At 35.7% G+C, this 27,043-nt stretch overlaps 1 protein-coding gene across 1 annotated transcript in view; it reads left to right on the top strand.

Moving 5' to 3' along the window:
* LOC136028854 (centromere-associated protein E-like) overlaps positions 1-26,852 on the top strand; it is a 96,631-nt gene extending 69,779 nt beyond the window's left edge. Inside the window, exons 14-17 of the mRNA XM_065706789.1 lie at positions 7,896-8,604; positions 11,770-13,325; positions 13,972-14,173; positions 24,029-26,852. Coding sequence (XP_065562861.1) covers positions 7,896-8,604; positions 11,770-13,325; positions 13,972-14,173; positions 24,029-26,712 — 5,151 coding nt within the window. The 3' untranslated portion in view covers positions 26,713-26,852. The remainder of the gene's footprint in view (positions 1-7,895; positions 8,605-11,769; positions 13,326-13,971; positions 14,174-24,028) is intronic.
* The last annotated feature ends 191 nt before the right edge of the window (positions 26,853-27,043 follow it).

The raw sequence follows: 27,043 nt of genomic DNA, 5'->3' as shown, positions 1-27,043 counted from the left end.
GTCTGTGTTTTCCTTTTTTTTTATTTGACAAGTTTTATCTGACTGTAATACCTGACGTAAAGCGCTAATTCGGCGCCACGCGCTGTGAAAAACGTTTTTAAAATAAAAGCCTTTCTTTCTCTCTCATGTATTCTGTAACGTTTTTTAATTCAAGCGAGCAATGTCCTTGCTAAATAGTAGCTTTTCTTCGTTATTGCTTAGAGAAACATGTCCTATTGAAGACTTAAGGAAGGAACGGGCTATCTTTACTTTTTAACTGATTTTAATGCATGCACATGTGGTCTCAGGATTGGGATAGCTGAACTGCTACATATTCTTTAAATTATTAAATCAAAATAAGTGCGTCCGTAAGCTCAGCGATTTAAGATGGCTACAATTTCATTTCTTTAACCAGTTCCGTAATTTTCCTATTTTTCAATCCTCTCTGACAACCAATGAAACAGTTTGTATGATATTTGTTTTTCTTCTTTAGTTTTGTGTAACTTGGGTTGTTTTTTTTGCTGATTAGTGCATTCTAAGAACCAAACAAAATTGTTTTTCGCATAAATTCCATTTTAAGTGCATGCAGTAATTAAAATGCTCCTAACCTCAGTAAAGGTTGTAGAAATGGCATTTTTAGCTAATCTGTTGGATTTTTAATAAGTCGGTCGCAGATAGAAGACTATGAAATGTTAAAGCAGGAATTTCAAAATTTGAAGACCTTTAAGTCCATCATTATTAATAAGAGCAAGGACATTTTGAAACATGGTTACAAATTTGTAGCCAATAAAATAATTTTGAAAATTTGGATTTAAAAGAAAGGGAGATGTCATTTACTATTTGCAACAGGACATTTCATATAAGTTTTAAAACGGTTGAACCAACAGTGACGCATAGCAAAATCCATGGGAAACATATTTGCAAATTATTTATTAAAATATTTAATTAATGGAATTGTCAAATAAAAATGAATAAAATAAATATAAGAAACGTCCATGTTTATAGTTGAAATTTGCAGCAAAAGTTGACATTAAAGTTCCCTTGTTTGCAAATATATTTTAAAAATGGTTTAATTAGCAATGACAATTTTGGTGCTTCTTATTCAACCTCTTCTGGACATCTTTTCTAAAATCTTATATTTGTAATACTGTAGACAAACGACTCTTCTGAAGGAAACTTCTTAATAGAGTTAAAAGTTTTACCATTAGATTGCTTATTCAAAAAAAAAAGTTAATTAAATAAAGGTAAAAACTCGAAATTGGTTCATAAAAAAATAAAGAAATACTGATTTCAGAAAACGCTAAATGGAATCTTAAAAAAAGCAAAGAAAGAGTAATCATATCATCAGTAAGCAACAATAATAATATTAACAATGAAACATACATTTTATGAAATATATTATAAATATAATGAATAAATAAATGGCATAAAATTTGTGAATGTCTATTACTCATTTTGACAAAGCTAATTATAACCGATTGCAGACAGTCAAACCGGCTTTCCAAAATTATTCTTAGGAAATGTGTCAATATGAAAATTAGCCTTGGTTAGGGATTTTTTTTTGGCACGGTGTCAATGTTGCTTTACATTTTTTCATTCGTCAAGCAGTATTCGCCTTTTGCCAACGAGGCGGTACTCAAATGCCTAAACTAGCTTTAAACTAAAAAAGATAGCTCTTTGTATGATTAAATAAAAACAACAAGTTTTTTTTTAACTAAAAGTAAGGAGTGATATTCAAACGAACAGAAATTACTCCGTATATGAAAAGGGCTTTCCCTCCTCAACGCCCCCCCCCCCCCCTTTACGCTAAAGTTTGACTGTTTCTCTTAACTCTGCTTTTTAAAATGGTAAACTTTTAATTGCTTTTAATTCTTAAACTTTTAATTTCTTACGGACGTTTTCTTTAGTAAAAACGATATATAACTTACGAATTAAATTATGTAACGAACTTCCATATTCGTATTTTTTTTATTGCGTATATGAGGGGGTTCACCCCCTCGTCAATACCTTGTTCTTTACACTAAAAATGAAATTTTGTCCCATTTCCTAGAGAATGACCCCTGAATCACAAAGTCCGTAGAATAAATAGTTGAAATTACTGAATATACTTTAGCGTATGGAGTGTGGTATAAACAAGGAGGTAAACCCCTCATATGCGTAATAATTTCTGTTCTTTTTAAGTTTTATTGCTGCTCCTTACTTTCAGTTGAAAAAACTTTTCATATTTATTTTTCATTGTTTTTTTTTTAAATAATGCTAGAAAATCCTGCGCCCCCTTCATTGAAATTCTCTTCCCCCATGACAAATTCCTCCATGGAAAGATCCTCCCACGTAACCCCCCTCCCATCAACTTCTCCCCCCTCCTGAACCCAAAAAATTCCCCCTGAAAACGTCTGTACACTTCCCAATAGCCATTACTTTATGTCCTTCTAAATATCTAAAAATCCTCCCCTCAAACCCCCTCCCCCAACCATAAAAATCCCCCTGAATGTGTATGTACACTTTCCAATAACCATTACTATATGTAAACACAGGTCAAAGTTTGTAACTTGCAGCCCCTACCATGGGGACTATGGGGGAGTAGGTTTTCCCCAAAAACATATTTATTAAATTTTTCGGCTAAGGTAAACAGAATAGCTATCTCAGAATTTTGATTTGGTGACTTTGGGGAAAAAATGAGCGTGGGAGGGGGCCTAGGTGCCCTCCAATTTTTTAGTCACTTAAAAAAGGCACTAGAACTTTTAATTTCCGAAAAAAAAAACAAATAAACACGAATCCGTGATCTGTCTTTTGTAGATTTTTGTAGATAGGAGCTTGAAACTTCTACAAAAAGGTTCTCTGATACGCTGAATCTGATGGTGTGATTTTCGTTAACGTTGTATGACTCTTAGGAGGTGTTTCCCTCCATTTTAAATGAGGCAAATTTTACTCAGGCTCGTAACTTTTGTTGGGTAAGACTAATCTTGATGAAACTTATATATTTGAAATAAGCATCAAAAAGCATCAAATGGGGCCTAGATGCCCTCCAATTTTTTTGGTCACTTAAAAAGGGCACTAGAACTTTTCATTTCCGTTAGAATGAGCCCTCTTGCGACATTCTAGGACCACTTGGTCGATACGATGACCCCTGAAAAAAAAACAAAACAAACAAAAAAAATAGACACGCACCCGTGATTTTTCTTTTGGCAAAAAATACAAAAATCCACATTTTTGTAGATAGAAGCTTGAAACTTCTACAGTAGGGATTAAATTTTCTTAAAAAAGGCAAATTTTCTCAGGCTCGTAACTTTTGATGGGTAAGACTAAACTTGATGAAACTTATATATTTAAAATCAGCATTAAAATGTGATTCTTTTGATGTAGCTATTGGTATCAAAATTCAATTTTTATAGAGTTTCGGTTACTATTGAGCCGGGTCGCTCCTTACTACAGTTCGTTACCACGAACTGTTTGATTTGTTCCTGTAAATGGTCACCCTATGCATGCTCAAAGCAATACTACTCAACTTGGGCTTCAGTTTTCTGAAGCTTGTACATCCATCCTTTCTGCACCTCGGTGCAGCCCCCTTTCTGGATGCTGAGTCTAGAACCTGGAAAGAGTCTATATAATTCTATGGCTCATAATGTACTGGGAGGAGAGGGGGCTCAACGTGAAAAGCGAGGGGGAACATGAACTCTCACGTTCAAGGTGAAACTTGGGAGAGGGCTCAATTGGCATGTTTCTCAACTCATTATAGGCAAACAGAACGCAAGCACCAGTGTTGGTTTGCAAAGTTCTTGATATAAAAGAATGTTTTTCAATTTTAAAGCAAAACCTTTGAAATCAAAAGATCAATTTTTCCCCTAGAGACCAAATACAATTTTTTTACATTTTTGCTGCCCAAATTATGGCGTACCTGAAACCATCAAAATCAATCGAAAAGGCCTTCTCCTAAGTTTTTTCGATCACCTCTTCCATAAGAAGTGGCCAGAGAAAAAAATATTGAATTCGTATGGCTCTTTACTAAGGTACCGCTATGGCGTTTATCAAACAGTTCGTGGTAACGAACTGTTTGTTCGTTTGGAGCGACATTAAAACTTAAAATGAACAGAAATTACTCCGTATATGAAATGGGTTGTCCCCTCCGCAATCTCTTGCTCTTTAAGCTAAAGTTTGACTCTTTGCCACAATTCTGCTTTTTAAAACAATTAAAAACTTTAGCGTAAAGAGCAAGGCATTGCGGAGGGGACAACCCATTTCATATACGGAGTAAAAGTTTTAATGTCGCTCCTTACTTTCAGTTAAAAAAACTAGTTTTTTTTTTATGTAATTCTGAGAATAAGGCTATGGCGTTGTGAATGCAATATCAACATTCCAGTAACTGTAAATAAATCCATATAAACTAGTGCGCATAGTTCTAGGGCGAAATCGGGATTGTTCAGCTGGTAGTGTTTGGTAACTTCATTATATATACAGGTTAAGAAAACACTTACATAATAGACGTGTAATGCAATTTATTATAATTTGATGTTATTGCAATTTATATGCATTAGTTTGCACGTTTAGTCTCAATTTGAGAAAAGTGAACGCAAATAATAAATATGACCCTGGCCACAAACAGGTTTAACCCTTCTAAGGAGGTTAGGGGAGAGGATCAGAACCTACGGGTAGGTTCATTTTTTTTTTTCAGTTTCTTAGAATGAGTCATGATTCTTAGTATGTGTAACGATGACACTAGAGTTTACGTTCTGTTCAATAAGCAATGGCCTTAAATACTATATTAAAGGTCAAATTACGTTCAAGCGGTTTATACCTGTCAGTAAATCTAGAAAATTAGGCTCAGTTAAAATCTACGTTGTAGGTATATTTTATTAAATACTGAATATTCATAGGGCATTTTGGATGGGTTAGGTAGTGCTTATCTCTTATACCCACAGGTGCATTAAAACCATCCCACAAGGCATAAAGCCCATCTGGCAGGACATTAAAACCATCCCCTGGGGTATCAGAACCATCCCGCGGGACTTCAAAACCAGCTCCCTTTCCCTAGGTTGCTGAACCGGCCTGCATCTAAACCATCTCGTGGCATATCAAACCCATCTTACTGCCAGTAGTATCCCTGCAATGACTTTAAAGTCAGCCTTATTCCAACTTACTATTGGATCCACTAGCTCTTCGTATCCCCTCTGTTTGTTTAAAGTCAGTCCTATCCCAATGTGCTATTGGTGCTGCTAGTCCCTCATATCCAGTTAAAAACTTTTAGGATAGTCTTAACATTTTCTGGGAACAATGTATGTATTTTATCTCGGTGAAAACCTTCAATGAGTAAGACAAGCCTACGAATATGACGTTATCAGAATTCCCGGGCGACAAGAAAATTCTTGGGAATGCATGCCAGTTGCTATTTCACGCCGAAACAATGCCATGAATACAAGCGGCCACTACTCCCATTTTGTAAGGTATATTGCAGACTGGCAGGATCAATACATGGTCCTAGGATATATGGGAATAATGTCATTGATGGTAAAAGTAAACATCAACATCTGGTAATGTCTAGTGTTAATTTGAAGCTGAAATTTCGGAAGGTTAACTACCTCCCAGGAAGTTATGATGGTAGTGGAATCCAGGACGAGAATTCGAAAGAAATTTTTAGGAATAGTTGAATAATAAACTGAAAAGTTTAAATTTGACAAGATGGAAGTTGAATGGAATAATTTAAGGAAAATAGTTTGTGAAGTTGCTGATGGTGTCTTAGCGAAGAAAGTTAGGACTGCAGCTTGGAATACTAGTGAAAAGGCGTTATGTTTAATAAAGAGGAGAAGGGTACTGTACAAGAATTATCTGAGTGATAGATCATATGAAAACAAAAAGAATGCAAAGAAAGTGGAGAAAGCGTTAAAATGTGTCTTAAGAGGTTTGAATTGGATGCCCTGAATAAAATTGCTGAGGATCGGGTTGACACAGCTTGACAGCATGTTGATACAATATTGCACTGACGTATTAATAAATTGAGAGGAGTTCTCAATCTGGATTTGTCCCAGCTAAAGATAGGAACAGGGTTACAGTTAATGACAAAGAAAGAGTTAAATAGATATGGGTAGAGCATTCTGAGAAAGTGTTAAACCGAGATAGAGTTGCAGGAAACGATATAGAAGAAAATGAAAATGTTTGTTATACCTTAGATGTGAAGGAACATTTGTTTTGTTAGGAAGAATAAGCGAAAGTACTAAAAAGATAAAACAAATTAATGAGGCTCCAGGTGCTGATAGTGTGGTAAATGAGTTTCGTAAATACGGTGGATCTAAGGTTAGAAATAAGTGACTGAATATTATAAATATGATTTTTGAAAAAGGGGAAATACCTAGTGATTTTAATTAAACCAATTTATAAGAAAGGTGATAAGAGTGAGTGTTGCAATTATGGAGGCATTAGTCTGGTCTCTATAGGTGGCCAATCACTTAGTAATATGATAATTTTTAGACTGAGAGATGCTTTAGACTAAGTTGTAGTCCTCAGTTTTATAGATTATGAGCAAGCATTTGATTATGTTGATAGAAGAACTTTAGTAAAGGTTTTATCCTTGTATGGTATCCCCCTTTATATCGATTATTTTTATGGATTTTGTCTTAAGAAGTTCCGGAAGGGTGACAGGAGACCATGTTATCAAATAGAGAGGAAAAAATCTCATGAACTTAGATTATTCTGATGGTTTATGTATCCTAGATGAAATGTGAGCAAAATGAGTGAACTTTTAGAGGTTTTGTGAGTTCGAGGTCCTAGAACAAGTTTGAAAATAAATATTAAAAAGACTAAGTCACTAAGGCTAGGAATATAAAAGATAAAAAGGGGACGTTCGCAAGGAAGATGTTAAAAGCAGAATAGCCAAGACTCAAGATGTTTTTTTTTTTACATTTAAAAAAAAGTTTTGTAAGAATAGGAAGATAAGTCTGCAAACCAAGATTAGAATAATGGAAGCAAAAATGATGACAGTAATCAAATATCGCTTGGAAGAATGGGGGCTCTGAAAAGTGGATGAAGATTTGCTAGATATTTTCAAGAGAAATTGTCTATGGATTGTTCTGGGTAGCGACAGAGGCGCCATTTGGGGGGGGGAGGGGGTCAGGGGTAGGCAAATGCCCACCCCAGATTTTCCAGGGGGCCCAAGCTGCCACCACAAAGGGCCCTTTGCCGGCCATAATAATCCATTATGTCCAACATAATCCATTCTGTCCAATTGATTTGAAATTACTATACGCCTATTTACCAAAGAGCATAATTACTTGACGACCCTTGGGGTAATTATGCTATTTGCTATTAATCATTGTAAACTTTGAAAGTAGGTTAGATACATCATAAAATTCTTGAGTTCTGTCAAATGCCTATTTCATAGATGATTACGCGACACGAAATGATTCGGGGGGGGGGGGGGGCAAGATGGCGTTCATGCCCACCCCAAGATTTGGTCCAAATGGTGCCTCTGGGTAGCGAGCTGACTCATTGCATTCTCATTTCTAGCTTGACTTGGCATCCGAAGAAGTCGAAAGTCCAGGGAAAAATAATTATGAACTTGAGCCGTGGCACATGACTTCAGAAACTGTAAATGGGGAATCCTGGAGTTAATTGCGCCAAAATTCAAATATAAGGCGGAACGGTTGCCGTATTGTCCCCAGATTTTGAGAACGTAGCGTTCTCAAATCTAGAAATAATAATTTTTCACATTTCGAGCTTGGCTTGGCATCCGAGGAAATTGAAAGTCTAGAGAAATATAATGATGATATTGAGCCGTGCCAAATGGCTAAGAAACTGTAAATGGGGAATCATGGAGTCGGTTGCGCCAAAATTCAGATATAAGGTGGAACGGTTGCCCTATGAATCCTTGATTTTGAGTATATTATATTAATTATAAATATAGAATTAATTATTTTTCCCGTTTCTAGCTTGACTTGGCATCCGAGGAAATTCAAAGCCTAGAGAAAAATAATGATGATCTTGAGCAAGTTGTCAATGATCTTCAGCTCCAAATTGACTGGGAAAGGGAAAGAAACTCGAGGGTTATGACGTCTCTTCAAGAGGAAACCATTAAGCCCTTGGTCACTGAGAACACAGACCTTAAGAAAACAGTAAAAGAAGCCGAAGTCAAACTTACGATCCTTGAAAAAGAGAAAAATGACCAGTGTATTGGATTCGAGATCGCCAAACATAATATGGAGAGGCAAATCTTGGAGCTACGTGCTTCCCTTGAAGAAGCTTGGGGATCATCTAAGTCTGAACAGGCACCTACAGGAAAAGAACTTCAGTTAAAGCTCGTATTATTACAGGAAGAACATAAGGCTACAAATGAGAAACTTGCCAACCAAGAATCTACCTACAAAACTGATATTGAGTCACTTAGAAATCAATTGAGTGTCAAAGAGTCTCAAATCCTTGAAGAAATTGCAGCTAGGCAATCTGCAGAAGCCTTAACGAAGCAATTGCAGCTTGAACTTCAAGGATACACTGAGCGTATTCCATCTGCATCAAGAGGAACAAAGCGGATTAGCTGCTCCCCAATTCGTGAAGATACTTCTGTCAATAAAAGCCTAAAACAAGTACAGAAGAAGCTCAAGTTGGAAGATAGTTTTGACGAATCCATCCTTTCGAATTTAGGTAAGATTTTCGGAATATATATCGCATGTGCATAGGTATATATATATATATATATATATATATATATATATATATATATATATATATATATATATATATATCTCCTTGGATTTAGTCAGCGTTGCCAGTCAACTTTTTCACTTTTATGCAAGGTTTGGTGGTGACAGATTATTTTAGGTTGAGTTAGGTTAAGTTTTTAATCCATTTTTGAGATTTATAGCTTAATTTGACCTAACCTATCTTTGATTTTTACCATCAAACCTTGCATAAGACTAAAGAAGCTGACTTGCAAAGCTTATTGAATCCAAGCAGCAAAAGGAATTTCGGACATTCACTGGTTAATGTCGACATTAACCAGACTTTGGACATTCACAGTAACATATATGTGCGTTGTAGACAAAGAATCCAATCATGTTGACTGTTAATATTACTTCATTATTGTATTTGTTAAAAAAAGGATTCGCAAACATTTATCAAGGGGTTCTAGAGAATACTCACGAGGAACATTACGTCGTTTGGTTAGCTGTCTTTACTAGTTTTAGGACTGCTCTAAAGTAAAGACAATATATGTATTAGTTTGTTCGTAAACATTCGATATATACCAACTAGTAGATATGATTTAATAAAAGCATTTCTAATGCATATATGTATAAAAAATCGCTTCTTTTGTAATGTTGAACTTATAGTTCTTCGGAAGTAAGTTTGTAACCTATTTATTAATCACTGGTGAATATATGCTACCCATTGACAATTTTCCCTTAAAAGCTTAAGGCCTTTTAGATACATACCACTCACAGAAAATAGTCTATTTTATTGTATTTATAGACATCAAGAGAGGGAGGGAGGAGCGAATCTTCCGTCGATTCAATCATGGAAAAAGTCAGCTTCATATTCTGCACCTTCCGCTAGTGGGTGTTTTTTGATGCACCAAGGACAACAAAATTAAAAAAAATTCTCCTCTGGACCTATCATAGGTCTATTCATACCTACAAAATGCGATTTTCTTAAAATTCTCTGTTGGTTGTTTCAAAAATATGGAGTTTTCAGGATTGTATCATATTTTGTTAGCGTTGCCCCGTTAAATCGTGAAAACAAATAAGAAAAACTGATTCTGCCAATTTGTATACGCTTTTATTCAGTAAAAATTCAAACATAAACAGCTAGGCTGTATCAATTATTTTTTCTGGGGGGGGGTATTTTTCGGGGGGAAGGGCACAAAAGAACCATAAATAAAGCGTAAAAAACGTGATTTTATACCTTTTTATTAAGTTTTATAACTCGGACAAATATATTAGGAGAGGGTTGGGTTAAGGGGCTCTAACCCTCCTAACCCCTTCGATACGGGCTTGATTAATAGTCTGTTGAATCCCAAAGACAACTGCACTTTCAAAGAAAAGATAAAGCGTCCTAAGTTGTTTGGTACAATATTGCATTGAATTAAATTTAAGCCGGTTTATTAATGGTCACTGGTTCCTTAAAATCCTGACGAAAAATCGGCCTTTCCATTTTCACTTCTTGATTCATTCTTAGCTCTGTTCTTTTTCACTTCTTTTTACTTTTCATATTCACTTTTTAGTTCTCTTTCTACTTTGAAATACCCTTTTGCCTGTTTTTCCGTCCCATCTCCGCTTGTGCTTTGCCTTTGTACTACCTTAGTGAATAAAGTGTATATAATGTTTATGAAAAGCCACAATAATCAGTTAATAGATTATTGTACATCTTTTCAACATAATTAAATTAGATTAACATCAATTCATAATGCCCAATAATTTGTCCCGTGTTTACACTGAGGAGTCTTCCAAACCCTTTAATAGTATTAAAACCTCCACTCTCAATCATGTTTGTCTTTATTATGACTTAGCCACAGATGTTATTTCTTTAATTCTCAAATTTTCTATTTTCACGCATCCAATGAAACATGCTTCCATTCATGATGCTAGATATTGGGCCTGAGTATATACTGTTTTAAGGAAGACCGTACGTCTTAAGTTCCTCTAAGAGTCCGTAAGTCTGCAAGTCTTAGCGGTCCTTTGGGTCAGCTGACGAAAATTGGTTATATTTTGGAACTGTACAACCAAAATCAGGGCACACAATGAGACCAACTCTTATTGCTTGCGACTCTTAAGTGAGACAAGGGGTGAAAAGATATATTTTAAGGGGAATTTAAGAAAGGAGGAGCCAAAGTAGGCTAAATTGTTAAATTGTGGGTAAATAGTGTGAAGAAATGAAGGAGTTGCGAAAGGAACTGTATGAAGAGTGTGGGTTGTATGATGGATGGCTTGCAAGTACAGGGAGGGAAGATTGTTTTGTGAGTCTGGAAAGATAAGGGCGGTTTCTCAAGTCTTGCAAAAGGGGGATTTTTGTAATTGGTATGATGTTTTTGTTCACGTAGTGTCTATGTTTTTGCAGTGTTTGTTAGTTTTGATTATGTTAATCAGAATTGAATTACTCATTATATTTTAGAGCAATTTAGTTATTATGAATTATGTTATTTTTTTCAAATTCGGTTCCGTTTCTTAAAATTGGGTCTCGTACCCAAAGGTTTTATTTGTTAGTTAAGGAATTTTGTTCTAGAACCCGGGTTTTTGAATCCCGTTAACTTCTTTTTGCCGATTTTTTCGTGCTTTTTATAGAAGGTGGAATAATAAAAAAAAAAAACGTTTCAATCCATCCCAAAAAATACTGAAAAACTAAAACTCAAAAGGTTAATAACATAATATAGGGAACTATGAAGAGATCTTAGTCAAACCACGTACCGGGCATCATTGAAGCCTGTTTTACATGAGTTTTTTTTTCATTCCTCGTCTCTGGGTCGTCAACCCTGAAGCCCTGTTCCTGAACACATGCCTAGGTGATGTTTTGAACGTTTATGGATATGTATAATCTAAAAGTTGTGTGGTAGGTCTTGCCAAGTTACGTAGTAAAGTTTTTTGGTGAAGTTTTTTTTGTGTGCTGATAGGACAAACGTGGCTCTTGAAATCTCCTTAAAAGTAGGTTTTTTGCACCCTCTTAAAGTCCCCCTCCCTCCTGTTACAGGGCATGCTGAAAATGTATTACGTTAAACTACTAAGGCGAAGTAAAAAGAAGCTTCCTTGTTTTCTCATAAATATAGCCTTTTTATGGATTTACAAGTATCGCATTACGTTTACATGCTTTTTTTTTCAGAGGAAGATAAGAACTTTGAACATTTTCCTTGCAATGAGCTTGAACAATTAAAAGAAGAACTGGAAGCTCAAAAGGAGCTCTTGAAGCAGCAAATTGAAGAAAAAGAAAAGACAGAGAAATTGATTAAAGACTTGAACGAGGACCTAAACCTTCAGAAAGCAGTTGAAACAAAGCTGAAGGAAACTTTTTGCAATGAACTTGAGCAATTAAAAGAAGAACTGAAAGCTCAAAAGGAGCTCTTGAAGCAGCAAATTGAAGAAAGAGAAAAGGCAGAGAAATTTATTAAAGACTTGAACAAGGACCTAAGTCTTCAGAAAGCAGTTGAAACAAAGCTGAAGGAAACCCTGGAGGCTGTTAGTGATGAATATGAAAAACTTAGATCTGAAATCAAATCAAGAGAAGCTAGAATAGAGTTGTTAACAGAAGCAAATAAAGAACTGAATGAAAATTTAAGAAACATGAAAGAAGATAACGAACATCGTGAAACCACTCAGGATAAGCTTAGAACTGATATTGAGTTGTTTGAACAAGAAAAGCTAATGTATAAAAATAGGTTAAGTGCATTGGAAAAAGAGAAAAAGGAGCTTGAACAGAAAATAGAGGGATTAACTGAAGAAATGAAGATCTCAGAAAGTGAGAAGAATACTTTAAGGTTATCTATGGAAAATTATCAAACTGAAATCAAATACTTGAAAGAAAGTGTTGATGATCATGCTTCAGTTGTTGCCAAAATGCAACGGGACTTAGACAAACATCAGAATGATAAACTAAATTTAGAGATAAGAATTGATTCGCTCGAGTCTGAACTAAATAAGAGACAGAAAGAAATTGAAAATCTTCTCGAAAGCCTTGAAATGGAAAAGAATGGTACACTGAGCCTGAAACAACTTTTAGAAACTGCTAATATTGAAAAGAAAGAGAGTGAAGGGTCAATGGAGCAACACATATTAAAATCCACACAGCTACAGCAAGATATCGATTCTCTTCTATGCGAAAAATCAAACTTTGAGGCTAAATTGAAACTGCTTGAGACAGAAGAAATTGAGAAGCAAAAAAAGATTGAAGCTTTATTAAAGGAGCTTGAAGTGGAGCGAGACCATGTATCAAAGCTCCAGTTGGAGAAGAATGGCATACTGGAAATAAAGAAAAGTTTAGAAACAATGTCCATAGAGAAGCAAACATTGGAAAAGTTGATTGAAGACCAGGATCTAGTTGTTTCAAGTCTAAAAAAAGATATTGACCTACTGCAATGCCAAAAGGAGCAATTAGAAAAAGAAAAGGGGGCGCTCCAGTGTGAGCAGCAAGAGACTCAAAAGAGAGTTGAGCTTCTTCTTGAAGATCTTGAAATTGAAAGGACTGATTCGGGTGTTATTCGTCAGGAATTAGAAGAATTGCGATTAGAGACGGATAAAATGAAAGACGATCTTGCTGACAAGGGAATGCCGGCAAATGGAGAATCTCACCGGGGCGCAGATGGTGAAGATAAATTAGAGGCAGTTACTGCTGAGCGGGATAGTTTGTTCACGCAACTATCTGAAATGATGCACAAACTTCAGGTAAGATTTTTCTTAGTTATTGATTCTTCTTGTCTTTTCCTCTTTCTCTTTTTTCCTTTTTTTCTTCATCAGTTGAGTTTCTTTTGTATTGAGTAGTGTGATATGAATGTGATTTTAATTAGTTGAGGGTGATAACCTCATTTGCCCTTCCAAGCTTATTGCCTTTCTTGGCAGGCGAATTGCGAATAGTGTTTGTTTTCTTTTCTTAATAAATGTACATCTCTAGACTCATTCTCATAACTCTGCATTTTAAAACAATAAAAAACTTTAGCGTAAAGAGCGGGGCGTTAAGGAGGGGACAGCCCCTTTCATTTACGGAATAATTTCAGTTCGTTTTGAGTTTTAATGTCGCTTCTTACTTTTAGTTCAAAGAACTTTTTAAAGTTTTTTTTTTTATTTGATTTCCAGAAAAAGTTGACGCCAACCTTATTTACATAAGAAACTTAAAACTCTCACGACGCCAAAAAGGCTGAACTATGCATCGTCGTCACGGCTATAGTAGAGTAACTCCTAACTTTTCCTATTTTAAAAATTTGTATTTTTACATTATAATTAATTTATGACGTTGTAATTTATAAAGTTATATTCGGTATATTTTACAATTATACTATTATTTCTTAACTAGTCTTTATCCGTTACATATTAGTCGCTGCAAGAAATCAAAGACAAAGATGATGATATTTGTAATGAAAGGAGCATGGGTAATCTTTCATCAACCCCTGCTAGAAGACCTCTTGGCCTATTCATGAAACGGAAAGTAGAAGATACCTCAATGGCTGGTCTTGGTGTATCCTTCTTGGATGATGACAAAAGCTTCAGTGTCATTGAAGCAACGTCATTTTCAATTGGTAAGTTTTTTTTTCGGATTGTTCTCATAATTGTTTCTCTTTGTAAGGGCCACTGGGGAAGGAGGGGTATTCTCCTTCCCAGGTGAAGAGTATAAATAATAATTTTCTATTAATTATTCTGTGTTTAATTTACCAAAATAAATCAGTACCTCTGTGAAGTTGTTCTTTTTCTGTTTTCTGACATAAAGGCTAATCTTGCATTTCGCTTCTGTTATAGCCCAAAATTATTGAAGCAATTCTTGTTTTCTAGTAGTTTTTTTAAGTGGTAAGACAATGCAGTCAAATTTAATGATCGATTGATCGAACGGATGATTGATATTATATCGAGTTTTTTTTTCTAAATGTAGAGTTGGCTTGCTAAATGCGTCGAAAACAATTTTGCAAAAAACAAAAGTAAGCAAAGCCCTGAAAAGGCTGTGCAACGGGTATTGATTTTAGCTAATTTTGAATCGTGTCATAGGCAGTGCAGTAGCGCTGCCTAAGTAAAGAACGATGTGGGCACAATGCATCATTTATCGGAGGGCAACTAACCCCTTCCCATGCCCACCATTTCCCAAACACGTCAATCAAAATTTTGAGATAGCTGTTTATTGAATGTATTTAAAAGGTCCGGAAAATATGTCTTTAAGGATGAAATACCCCCCCCCCCATAGCCCTCAGGACAAGGGTTGTAAGTTATGCCCTTGGGGCACTTAAAGTTTATATATAAAGGGTGATCTTATAAACTTTGGAGGGGACGATGGGTAATGATAAGTTCTAGTGCCCTTTTTAAGATTCAAGGTTTTCAGAGGCTGGATACCCTTCCCCATCCCCCCACACACACATAATGTATTTTCCCGAAATGCATTTGATAGAAATTTTGAGATGGTGGTTTTTTGTCGTTGAAACTTCAAAAAAGATTCATTTGATTGGAAATTGAAAGGACTAGTGCCCCTTTTAATCGTCGAAAGAGATTGGAGGGCATCTAGCCCCCCTCCCACGCCCACCATTTCTCCAAATACATCCAATCAAAATTTTGAGATAGCTATTTCGTTCTGCGTCGCTAAAAGGTCCGGAAATTATGTCTTTGAGGATGACAACCCCTTAAAGCCCTCGGGGCAGGTTTTGTAAGTTATGTCCTAGGGGCATATAAAGTTTTTGAAGAAAGGGTGGTCGTATGATCTTCGGAGGGTTCTCATTGGATTGGTAATCAGAAGCTCTAGTACCCTAGATTCAAAGTGGTCAGAGTGTGGATACCCCCCCCCCTTTTTCAACGCCTCGTATTTTCCAGAAATGCATCTGATAAAAATTTTGAGGTGGCCATTTGTTGTCGTAGAAATTTCAAAAAAGGTTCATTCGATTTAAAATTGAAAGGGCCTTTTTATATAGTCAAAAGTTCTTGGAGGGCAACAAGCCCCCCTGTGTCCACGCCCATCAATTCCCAAAACATATAATCAAAATTTTGGGATAGCCATTTTGTTTAGCGTAGTTAAAGGTCTGGAAATTATGTCTTTGAGGATGACTCCCCCCCCCACAGCCCTCAGCGCAAGGGTTGTAAGTTATGCCACTAAGGCATATGAGATTTTTATGGAAAGGTTCTTCGTATAAACTCTGGAGGAGGCTTATTGGATTGAAAATCAGGTGTTCTAGTTCACTTTTTAAGAGTCAAAGTGATCGGAGGCAGTCGCCCCACCCTACGTCGTATTTTCCACAGATGCATATGGAACTGGTAGTCGTATAAATTTTGGATCGGATGGAGCTCATTTGATTGGAATTTGGAAGTTTTAGGACCCTTTTTAAGAGTCAAACGTGAATGGAGGGCATTCAGGCCCCCTCCCCAAGCCAATCATTCCCCAAAACATTTCTGATCGAAATTTTAAGAGGGCTGTAAGTTAAGGAAATCGTTCATTTTTTACACATTGTATATGTTATTCAGAAAGGTATGCATGTTTGAATTTTACTTTCCAAGAAGACGAAGGCTTTCAGGTGAGCCTTTCAGAGAATTTCGAGGGGAATGTTGAACTAATTCAAAACACGTTATGTTTATACGGATTGTCGAAAGGGCGCAACACATTAATAACTGAGTATATTAATTTGGAAAACTCAGGAAATGATAAGGGAGATGATAGCGCTTGCAGAAGAAGCTGCAAAGAAAGGAGACTCAAAAATGGTTTATCGACTAACAAACGAGATAGATAGAAAGAAAATAAATCCTACATCCCTTGTAAAAGATGAAAATGGAGACGTTATTTCGGATCCACAGAAAGCTGACGAGAGATGGGCCTCACATTTTGAGAAAGTCTTAAATAGGCCCAGACCTGATGATCCAGAAACAGTACCGGATACGCCATTTTTACAAATTGACGTAAGTGCTGGCCCACCCAGCACGGAAGAAGTGACGACAGCTGTGAAAAAGCTGAAAAATGGACGTGCACCTGGAGTCGATGGGATCACGGCAGAGATGCTGAAAGCGTCCCTTCGAGCCTGCATATTCGTATGGACTGCTCTTCTAGTGGCCATCTGGAACAACGAAAAAGTCTCAAAAGATTGGACCAGAGGTATACTGGTCAAATTCTTCAAGAAAGGCGATGCACAAATTTGTGACAATTGGAGGGGCATCAATTTGACGTCTGTGCCTAGTAAAATACTAGCCTCAGCCTAAGAGCAGCCCTAGACTCACATCTCAGGGAAGAGCAACATAGGTTCCGACCTGGTAGGTCTTGCTCTGATCTTATTTTCATTCTTAGACTGATGGTGGAAGAGTCCAGAGAATGGAACAAAAAGCTAAACCTGCTCTTCATTGATTTTGAAAAGGCGTTCGATTCTGTTGACCGAGACATTTTATGGAAGATTTTGAAATATTACGGAGTACCTGATAAACTAGTCAAAATGATAATCGCACTATATGAGGATAGTGAATGCTGTGTACGCACAGAAAATGGGGACACGCGTTTCTTCAAGATAATGTCTGGCGTCAAACAAGGGTGTGTCCTATCCCCGTTTCTGTTTGTCATTGTAATGGACTATATTCTACGGCAGTCTTCAGGCATTGGAGTGAAGATTAGCAGCCGACAGATCTCCGATCTGGACTTCGCAGATGTCGTTGTTCTTCTTGAAGAAGCGAAACTGCGACTGCAGCTGCTACTCGACGCCATAGACGAAAAGGCCGAGAAAATGGGACTTGCAGTAAATGTCAGTAAAACAAAGAGTAGGGCCACATCTGACTCCCCACTCATATTAAAATGTAAAAATAAAACTATTGAGCAGGTCAAGGAATTTAAATATCTCGGGAGTTGGATCGAATACGATGGTGAAATAGCCAACGAAATCAAGGGGAAAATTGGACAAGCGACATCGGCTTTTAGCAAGTTGAAACCAGTCTGGCGCAGTAGTAAATACTCTATGCGCTTGAAGCTCCGCCTCCTGATTAGCAATGTGATGTTCATCCTCCTCTATGCTAGTGAATGCTGGAAACTAAACACCCAGCTAGAGAAACGTGTCCTAGCCTTTGAAAATATGTGCCTTAGGAGAATCCTGAACATATCGTGGCAGGAAAAGGTCACCAACATAGAAGTTTGCCGGCGAACCGGTCAGCCATTAGTTACTGACCTTCTGAAACGTAGGAGATGGACATACCTTGGCCACGTCCTCCGTATGCCACAGGATCGACTCCCGAATACAGTATATGATTGGCGTCCCGAGGGGAGGCAAAAAAGAGGTCAACCAAGACACACCTTACGACGACAGTACGACCGAGACCTTCGAAATGCGGAGTTGTCTCTTCAACCACAGTGGGAGGACGTCACGGCTGCAGCTCAGCTCCGAGATGTCTGGCGAGGTTTCTTAGACGCCCTATGAGCCACCCCTGGCTCTGGAGGGTCTAAGGTAAGGTAAGGCCAATAGTACTACAGCTTCCACCGATACTACTACCACGCCACTCTATTTACAGTATTATGGTGAGATTTAAACTAAATCAAAAGACGCTAAATGCATGGACATTGTCAAAATAGCATATCTCAAGGTTTGATTTGGGCATTAAGTTGGAACTTTAAGAGAATACTTAAAGGGGAAGATTATCTTACCAAAAGGCAATATATGCACACTACTGTTAATACTACTGCTACTGCTACATTTAATACTACTACTATTGCTTATGTTCCAACTACTTGTACTGCTAAGAATATTGAGATGAAACTTTCAAGAAGTGTATGAACATACAGGTTATCAAAAGGACATATCAGCAGTGTCATAGCAATGGCTAATTGTATTAATTTGAAACTTCTTGGACTGTATGAGAGGAATGTTCTACTGACCAAAAGGCAATATATTAATACTACTGCTGGTAGTAATACTACCGCTATTCGATACTATTACTAGTAATATCAATATTACTACTATGACTACTATTACAACTATGCCTAAAGGCATGAAGATAAAATTTTCAAGAAAGTTTGAGGAGGAAGATGAACTGAATCAGAGAAAACGCCCTCTGCATGCAGGTTGTCATAAGAGAGTAACAACAATATCTTAGAAACCGTTTGGTGTGTGAAATTGAAACTAACAGTGATTATTGCGAGGGATGTTGAACTAACCAACGGAAAATATTTGCATCCTAATGCTACTGATTCTAGTCATACTTCTGCTGCTATTACTATTTTTACTACTTCTATTACTACTACTGCCACTAAAGCTTAGGCTACTGACAATTAATTCCATTGCTACTACTACTACTACTACTGCTGCTATTACAACTAAGGATGTTAAGGCAAAAATTTGAGATGTATAGAAACTGGTTGGAACTAATTCGAAACACACTATGCCAACTATGACGCATCAGAAATGCTTCAGGAACGGTTGGTGGTATGCATTAAGCTGAAACTTTCAGCCTGTGTTGAAGGGGATGTTGAATAAATCAAAGGTGCTACTGCTATGCGCACACTGCTACTAAGCCCAATGAAAACAAAAAATTGTTTTAATTTTTTCACTTGTTTGCTGTTATAAATAAAAATTATCAAAACTTTAAGGTATAAATGTCAGTGTGTGTCAATTAAACTGACAATCTACGGTCATATTTTTTTTTTCAGTAAAGCGCAAATTATGTTCTGGTCTTGAGAAGGCATTAGGGTTTTCAGCGCTACTCATGTTAGTTTTTGCTCGTCTTGAGTTTGACTTGGTTATTATTGTAGCTTCTCTTCGTTTTGAGTTTTATTTATTTATTGATAGTGATTTGTGGTAGTTTTACACTTGGAAGATTATTTGACTTTATTTCTGCTCATTTTTGGCTCTTTGGAGCCCTTCAATTTTCTTTGAAAAATTTGTTTTGTAAAAAAAAGTTTTTCAAATTAATTTTCGCAAGAACGGGACTCTTATCACAAAATAAAAAGGGAAAAATTGGAGCTTCATTATACACTTCCTATTTATGAATAAAGCACCATTGAAATACACAAAAAAGAGCGGATGAGTACCTGTACTGGATAAAGCCCCCCCCCTTAAGAAGAGCATAATAATTCAATTTAACAACAGCACATTATGGTTTTCCCGAGAGCCCTACTTGTAAACTGAAGAGATATGGAGAAAAAGTAGTATAGTGGGAGTCTGAAGAATTCTCTGTCTGTTCGATATTTGAGAAATGGTAACCAATAATGGCATTTTTGGGTATTTGGTCCCTCTCCCCTCCTTTAAGAAAAACATTACGATTCAATCCAGCCTTGATCAGTTACCGTCCTCAGCGAACAAGAAGAAACACTAAATAAGCACCATTAAAGCAACTCACGATGAAAAACTCCCCGATACAAATCACATTCAAATTAAAAGCCCAAACGTAGAGTCTTAGCGTATTAGTATCATGGACGTTAAAAATATATTTTCAAATTCAGGTTTTTAGCATGAATTTGTTTCTATATAAAAGTTCATAATTTTACCTTTATTTTAGATTGTATAATGTTTTTTTTTTATTAGATTAGTGTACAAAGTCAAAGGTGTGTATTCCCTATATCTCTATTAAAAGATGTTATATTGCTTAAATTCACTATATTTCCATCGTTTCTTGGACACCTACTTAATTTCCTAGTGATTCCTTATTAAAGTAATTGCATTCAAAAGGAACCAAGAACTTGGGGTGTTTCCAAAATCTGGCTGCTCATAGGTTATTCAGAAGATTTCAGGATTTCAACTTAAATTCAGGACTTCCCTTGCTCTTTTAGACGTTGAGACTTTTAGAAGTTTGGGTGAATTCTACCGATGCCACTGCTTCCGCGGATACATGGTACTGAAAACGCGTAAAATGGGTTTCTAGGCTGGAAACTTTAGAGGGGTTCTCCAGTTGGCCTGGGACCGGTAGGCCAAATCACTTTTGAGGTCTGTCCTTGTGTCCTGGTGTGATTCAAGATTAACAGGAGCAATATTTTTGTATATTTCGGGTTTTAAGATATGTTTTTGTGTATTGATCATTCCGAGATTATGCTTGTTGGCTTTCCCAACCGGTTGATTTTCGCATGCTGAGTAGATGAATTTTCATTGGTTATGTTTGTTGTGGATTGTGTTTTAAACGCCTTAAGTATTTTCTTTTTGTTTAAATTTTTGAAGTTCGATCGATTTTGCTCGAGTTTAATTTTTCTTAGACCAAGTTTTGCATGCGCTATGTTTCTATTTAAAGATGCATAATTGCATCTTTATGCATTTTTAAATGCATCTTTAATGCATAATTGCATAAAGATGCAGTATAAAATTCGCTTTGTTTCTGTCGCTTCAGGGACAATTTTTCTCAATTCCCTAGCGTTTCCCTTATGGTTCCATTCAAAAGGAACAAAAACGTGGGTTTCCAAAATCTGGTTGCTCAGGAGAGACTCAAAATATTCAGGGCTTCTGCTTAAATTCAGGACTTGCCTTGCCCTTTTAGTTGCTTTTCTAAGTTTCGATGAATTCCACCCATGTCTCAGGTTCCGTGGGTACATGGTACTTGATACGTTCCCTTTGACGATCAACCGGGGGTCGAGTAACTAAGACTCTTCTAAGACTATTCATCGTGATATTATATGAGTCATTAGACTACAATAAATATAACGAACAATAATAGATGACGAACAAATAAATGAATAATCATAATAAATAAACTGCGTGAAGAACTGACATGTCGTGAACACGGTGTTTGTATGGTCCAATGATACTACTTGAATGAAAAATAAAAAGAATAGTAAAGCGGTATTGATCCAGTATCAATGATACTATGATGGGAGTGAAACCCAAGGCCCACTGTCATTTTTAGAGGTAGCTCAAACTATTATGTAGGCCTATCTATCTTCTTCATCTTGTTCGGATTAATTTGGAGACGTATCCGCATAATCTTATACACGGAATCAAATTTTGAGCCCTGCACTGTGCTTCTACAGCCAGGTTTTAACTCAGGGTTCCGTATTACCAAGCTGAGATAAAACCCACTGTACCCCTACAGGACGCTATTTATAAATTTTATTAACCCTACTTCTTTCTATCTGCATAATGATGCCACCCTGTGAATTTTTTTTTTTTATGGAGGTTTAATCCCAGTTGGTAATTTTATGTTTCACACTATTTTATATATATTATTTTTATGTAGTCCAGAGTAAGGTGGTCCAGTCTACAGTAACTTATAGGTGTTTGTTTATTTACCATATAAAACAGATTTTTTGCATGAAGTGAAAATACCACAGGCCCTGAAATTAATCCCTGGGGAACGCCATAATTTACTTCAAAGGGTAAGCAGGAAAGTGGTTCAAGAGAAACGGCAATTCAAATAAGACATAACCAAAAAATAACATTCTCTCTCATAACATAATGCGACAGCTTTGACCGAATTTTTCATGGGCTGAGAAATTGTAAATAAACTTAAAACCTATTGTTCTGGTATTAAAAAATTTTCGAATTTTAATCCATATTGGAGTGTTAATAATTCACTGCAGGTGATAGATTCTTTAACAATGGTTTCAGCTAAAAGAATTGAGTCTTTCGATTTTGCGACAATGTATACTAATTTATCACTCAATTTAGTGTTAGATAATTTAAAAACTGTTATAAAGAAATCTTTCCTCTTATCTAGTAAAAGGTTCTTAAAAATAGACAGTTATAATAAAAAAGCCATATGGACAAACTGCTTTAATACTACAGTTAACTTGAGATGTTACAGCTTGGATATGATTTTTGAGTTATTGGAATTTGTTTTATACAATACTTATATAAGATTTGGGGGTGATTTGTACAAGCAAATTATGGGAATTCCCATGGGGGGGAATGCCAGCCCATTTATAGCTGACTTGTTTTTAAGTCAACTAGAATATAAATATATGATGGATAAGAATAATCCAATTAATTTAAAACATGCTTTGTCAAATAATAAAAGATATTTAGATGATATTTTGGTCTTAAATTGTAAGGATTTCATTGATATTTCTAAAAATATATATCCATCAGAGCTTATTCTTGAGCCTAGTCATGGCGCTGGTCATGAAGATCATTTCTTAGATTTAAATATTAATATTTGTGATAATAATAAATTAAGTTTTAAAATGTATAATAAAACGGATGATTTTGATTTTGAAGTGATTAGTTTCCCATTCCCTGAAAGTAATATACACTCAAATATCACATATTCAGCGTTTTTCTCACAGTTACTTCGTTATGCAAGGATTTGTAGTAATTATATTGATTTTAAAAATAGATGTAAAATCTTAAGCCAAAAATTGATATCAAGAGGTTTTTCTGCAAATAAATTAACTTGGCAATTTAAAAAATTTAGTTTTCATTATAACGAACTTTTAAATAAATATCAAAAGAATTATCTAGAAATACTTAAAGAAATTTTTGACTAATTTCGGAGGTTCGAGAAATGTTGTCACAGCGCCATTTATTTTGAATTGTGTTTCTATTTGAGCGGAATTTTTTAAAAAATTAGCCACATGGTAAAGATGAATTATATAATTGTTTAGTTCATTCAGGTTTTTTTTGCAATGTGTTAATATTTGTGATTTGGTAAAATTTATAATATTTAGTTTACCTATTGTTGCTAAAGGGAGGGATATATTAACAGGATAAGCTTGTTTTGGTTTTACTTGGTTGTTTTACATTTGCTGTTTTTTTCATAGACATGTATTTTGGGGGTGATACCTGACGCGGGGATGCCATGGATATTCTGTGGTAGCCACAACACTGTGCTGGGTAGAGAATTTAGAGTGGCGAAACCCTATATAGGCCAGTGTATTCTCCTGATGAGCCCTTATGTTGGGTGTTGCCTCTGAATTATTTGTCTATATTATTTTTTCTATGGTTTGGTAACTGACGACTTATACTTATTGACGACATGACTGCCTGTCCATGGATTATTCTTTATGGTTGATTGTGTGTGGCTATGCTGTTTGACCTATGTGATTGTATGGATGAGTAGGGTTAAGGCCTCATTCAAGTGCTGGTCTATATTAATCACTAATTTAGGAAAACAGTCTTCCTTTTCTCCTTCTGTCTCCTTTTTTTTTTTTTTTTTTTTTTTTTTTTTTTTTTTTTTTTTTTTTTTTTTTTTTTTTTTTTTTTTTTTTTTTTTTTTTTGTGTTTGTGCTGTAGCATTGGTGATTTCTCTTTTCATGATATATATATATATATATATATATATATATATATTAAAGAAAATAATAAAAAAAAAAACATCACACACACATGCTTTGTTGAGTTCTTCATTAGGCAAAAAGACTGACAATCACGAAGAAAGTGTTCAGAATTTAATATCATTGTAAATATAGGTTGAGAATTTCTTTATATAATTCTGATAAAGCATTGAACATTTCTGAATGTACCGAATTAAACGGATTCAATTTTCGTATTTTTGAATTGATTTTGTTGTTTAATTTTCAGCTGAAACATTATCATCTAATGAAATTGAAGTTGTCAAGAATCAGCTGGCCGTTCTCCAGGGTGTAATCAAAGAAGACCAAGAAAAATACAACCTAACAATCCAAGAGAAAGAAGACATCATCCATGCTTTCTCAGATAAAATAGTCGACCTAGAAAATAATCTCCTGGATTTGAAAAACCTTTATGAAGAGTCAAAATCACAAATTAAGATTTTGGAAAGTGACACCAAAACCATTTCCCATGAAAAGGACGTTTTGACAAAGCAATTGATTGAGAAAACAAGTTTAGTTGTTGAAATTTCAGAGGAGATCAAAAATACAAAAACATCATCAGAATCATTAACTAAGTTAGCTCAAGATCGTCTTACAGAGATTGAAAATCTTAAGAAAGAGATTGCCTTAACTCATTGTCAGTTTGAAGGAACAGTAGAATTTAAAGAAAGAATTAATACTCTTCAAGAAGAATTAAAATCAGCTAAAGAAGCCAGTGATGTTGCGGTGTGTTTAGTTGCTGATTACGAAACCAAGATCAAAGAATTACAACAAGAAAAAGAAATGAGTGAAGAATACAAGAAAATAATCCAAGAGAAAGAAGATGCCATCTATAATCTCTCTAGCAAGTTAGCCAACCTTGAAAAAACTCTCCTGGATTCCAAGAACCGTTATGAAGAGTCAAAATTACAAATTGAGGTCTTGGAAAGTGACATCAGAACCATTTCCCATGAAAAGGACGTTTTGGAAAAGCATTTGAACGAAAAAACAAAATTAGTTGTTGAAATTTCAGAGGAGATCAAAAACACAAAAAGATCATCAGAGTCATTAACCAAACTAGCTGAAGATCGCCTTATAGAGATTGAAAATCTTAAAAAAGAGGTTGCCCTAACCCATTGTCAATTTGAAGAAACAGTAGAATTGAAAGAAAGAATTAATGCTCTTCAGGAAGAATTAAAATCAGCTCAAGAGAAAGCCAGTGATGAAGCCATTTGTCTCGCTGGTGACTACATAACCAAAATCAAAGAATTGCAACAAGAAAAAGAAATGAGTGAAGAATACAAGAAAATAATCCAAGAGAAAGAAGATGCCATCTATACTCTCTCTAGCAAGTTAGCCGACTTTGAAAAAACTCTCCTGGAGTCCAAGAACCATTATGAAGAGTCAAAATCACAAATTGAGGTCTTGGAAAGTGACATCAGAACCATTTCCCATGAAAAGGACGTTTTGGAAAAGCATTTGAACGAAAAAACAAGATTATTTGTTGAAATATCAGAGGAGATTAAAAATACAAAAATATCATCAGAGTCATTAACCAAGCTAGCTGAAGATCGCCTTACAGAGATAGAAAATCTTAAAAAAGAGGTTGCCCGAACTCATTGTCATTTTGAAGAAACAAAAGATTTGAAAGAGAGAATTAATACGCTTAAGGAGGAATTAGTATCAACTAAACAAGCCAGTGATACTGCGATGTGTCTAGGTGCTGACTATGAAACTGAGATTGACGAAGTTAAACAGAGTTATGAAAAAGAAATGAGTGAAAAAACATCACGAATTAATCTCTTGGAAGACCTGACCAAAAAGCTCGAAGATGAAGTTAAATCTTACACTGAAAAACTTATATCCAGGAATGAAGAGGTTAAGTGTCTTCAACTTTCTTTGGAGTCATTAAAGAGGACGAACGAGAGTAACCAATCGGCGATGGAAGAAGTGGATGAATTGCAGTCAAAATTGAACGAACGCACATGTGATATAAAGGTCCTAGAAGTGAACATTAATGCACTTCAATCAAAACTTGATGAGGCTTATTCTGATAAGGATGTCGCTACTAAAAATCATCAACAAATAATAGAAGAAGAGCGAGAAAAGAGTAGGGAAGCTATGGCGAAGATTGCGGAATTGGAAGGGTATGTTTCTAGCCTCCAAGCTGAGATCAGAGATTTAGGTATACACAAAGAAGGCCTTGAAGAAGAACTTAAAACACTACGTGACAATCTGAACGAAAAAGAAGGCTTGATTAATGAACAGAAAATGCTTTTGGCTAGCTTGAATGGACATATTAGTGAGTTGGAAGCTAACCAGACTGTATTGAATGAACAAGTTAGAGAAATCGAGTTGTTGAAGAACAGTTTAAACGAGACTACTGCACAGCTTAGTGAAGCCCGAGCTAATATCAAAGATGATGTTAAAAATGAAGAGCTAAAAATATGTTTAGCTAACCTTAAAAATGAAGTGGTAAGCTTAAAAGCCAATAGCCAGACTCAGCAAAAAGAAAATGAACAGCTACTCGCTTCGCTTCAAGAAAAACAAAAACTGTTTGATGATCAGAAAGAATCAATTAACCATTTAAAAATACAAATTTCGGACATGGAAGGGCAACTTCAAGTACAAATATCCTCTGCTGAAAATGAAAAAGAAAAACTGAATGAAGCCATTTCTAAAGGGAATGAAGAAATTCTGTCATTACGTAAAGAACTAACAGCCATCCAGGATGAGAAAGAACAAGAATTGCTGCGTTTTATTGAGTGTGAAAAAGGCTTTCAGACGAAACTAGACGCAAAAATTGCTGAAGCTGAGTCATTGCAGGTTAAGATTGGAGAACTTACCGTTAAAAATTGTCAATTTCAAGAGTTGACCAAGACCCTTGAAGAAACAACAACCCTCTATAAAGCCCTTCAGGATGATAAAACTTAACTAATTATGAAAGTTGAGAAGCTTCAGTCTAAGCTGACTGAATCAAATTCTAGTGCTATTGAAATGAGAAAAACTATTGAAGAAAAATTGGCTGCAATTATGTCACTTTAAGAAGAGAGAAAAATGTTAGCAACTGAGAAATATCAGCTTAAAAGTCAAATTAGTGATAAGACTTCCATCGTGGAGCAACTGAAAAAGACATTAGAAGAAACAAGAAATGAATTGAAAACTGTTGAGTCAGACATGAATTCAAAATTAAAAGAATTCGAAAATCTATCTCGCCATCATGCCGATGAGATTAATAAAAAGGAAAATGAATTAGCTCAAGTTA

The sequence above is a fragment of the Artemia franciscana genome, chromosome 7 (genome assembly GCF_032884065.1).
Source record: "Artemia franciscana chromosome 7, ASM3288406v1, whole genome shotgun sequence".
In the NCBI taxonomy this organism is placed as follows: domain Eukaryota; kingdom Metazoa; phylum Arthropoda; class Branchiopoda; order Anostraca; family Artemiidae; genus Artemia; species Artemia franciscana.
The sequence above is the reverse complement of the archived record's forward strand: the minus strand, read 5'-3'. Positions and strand labels throughout refer to the sequence as shown.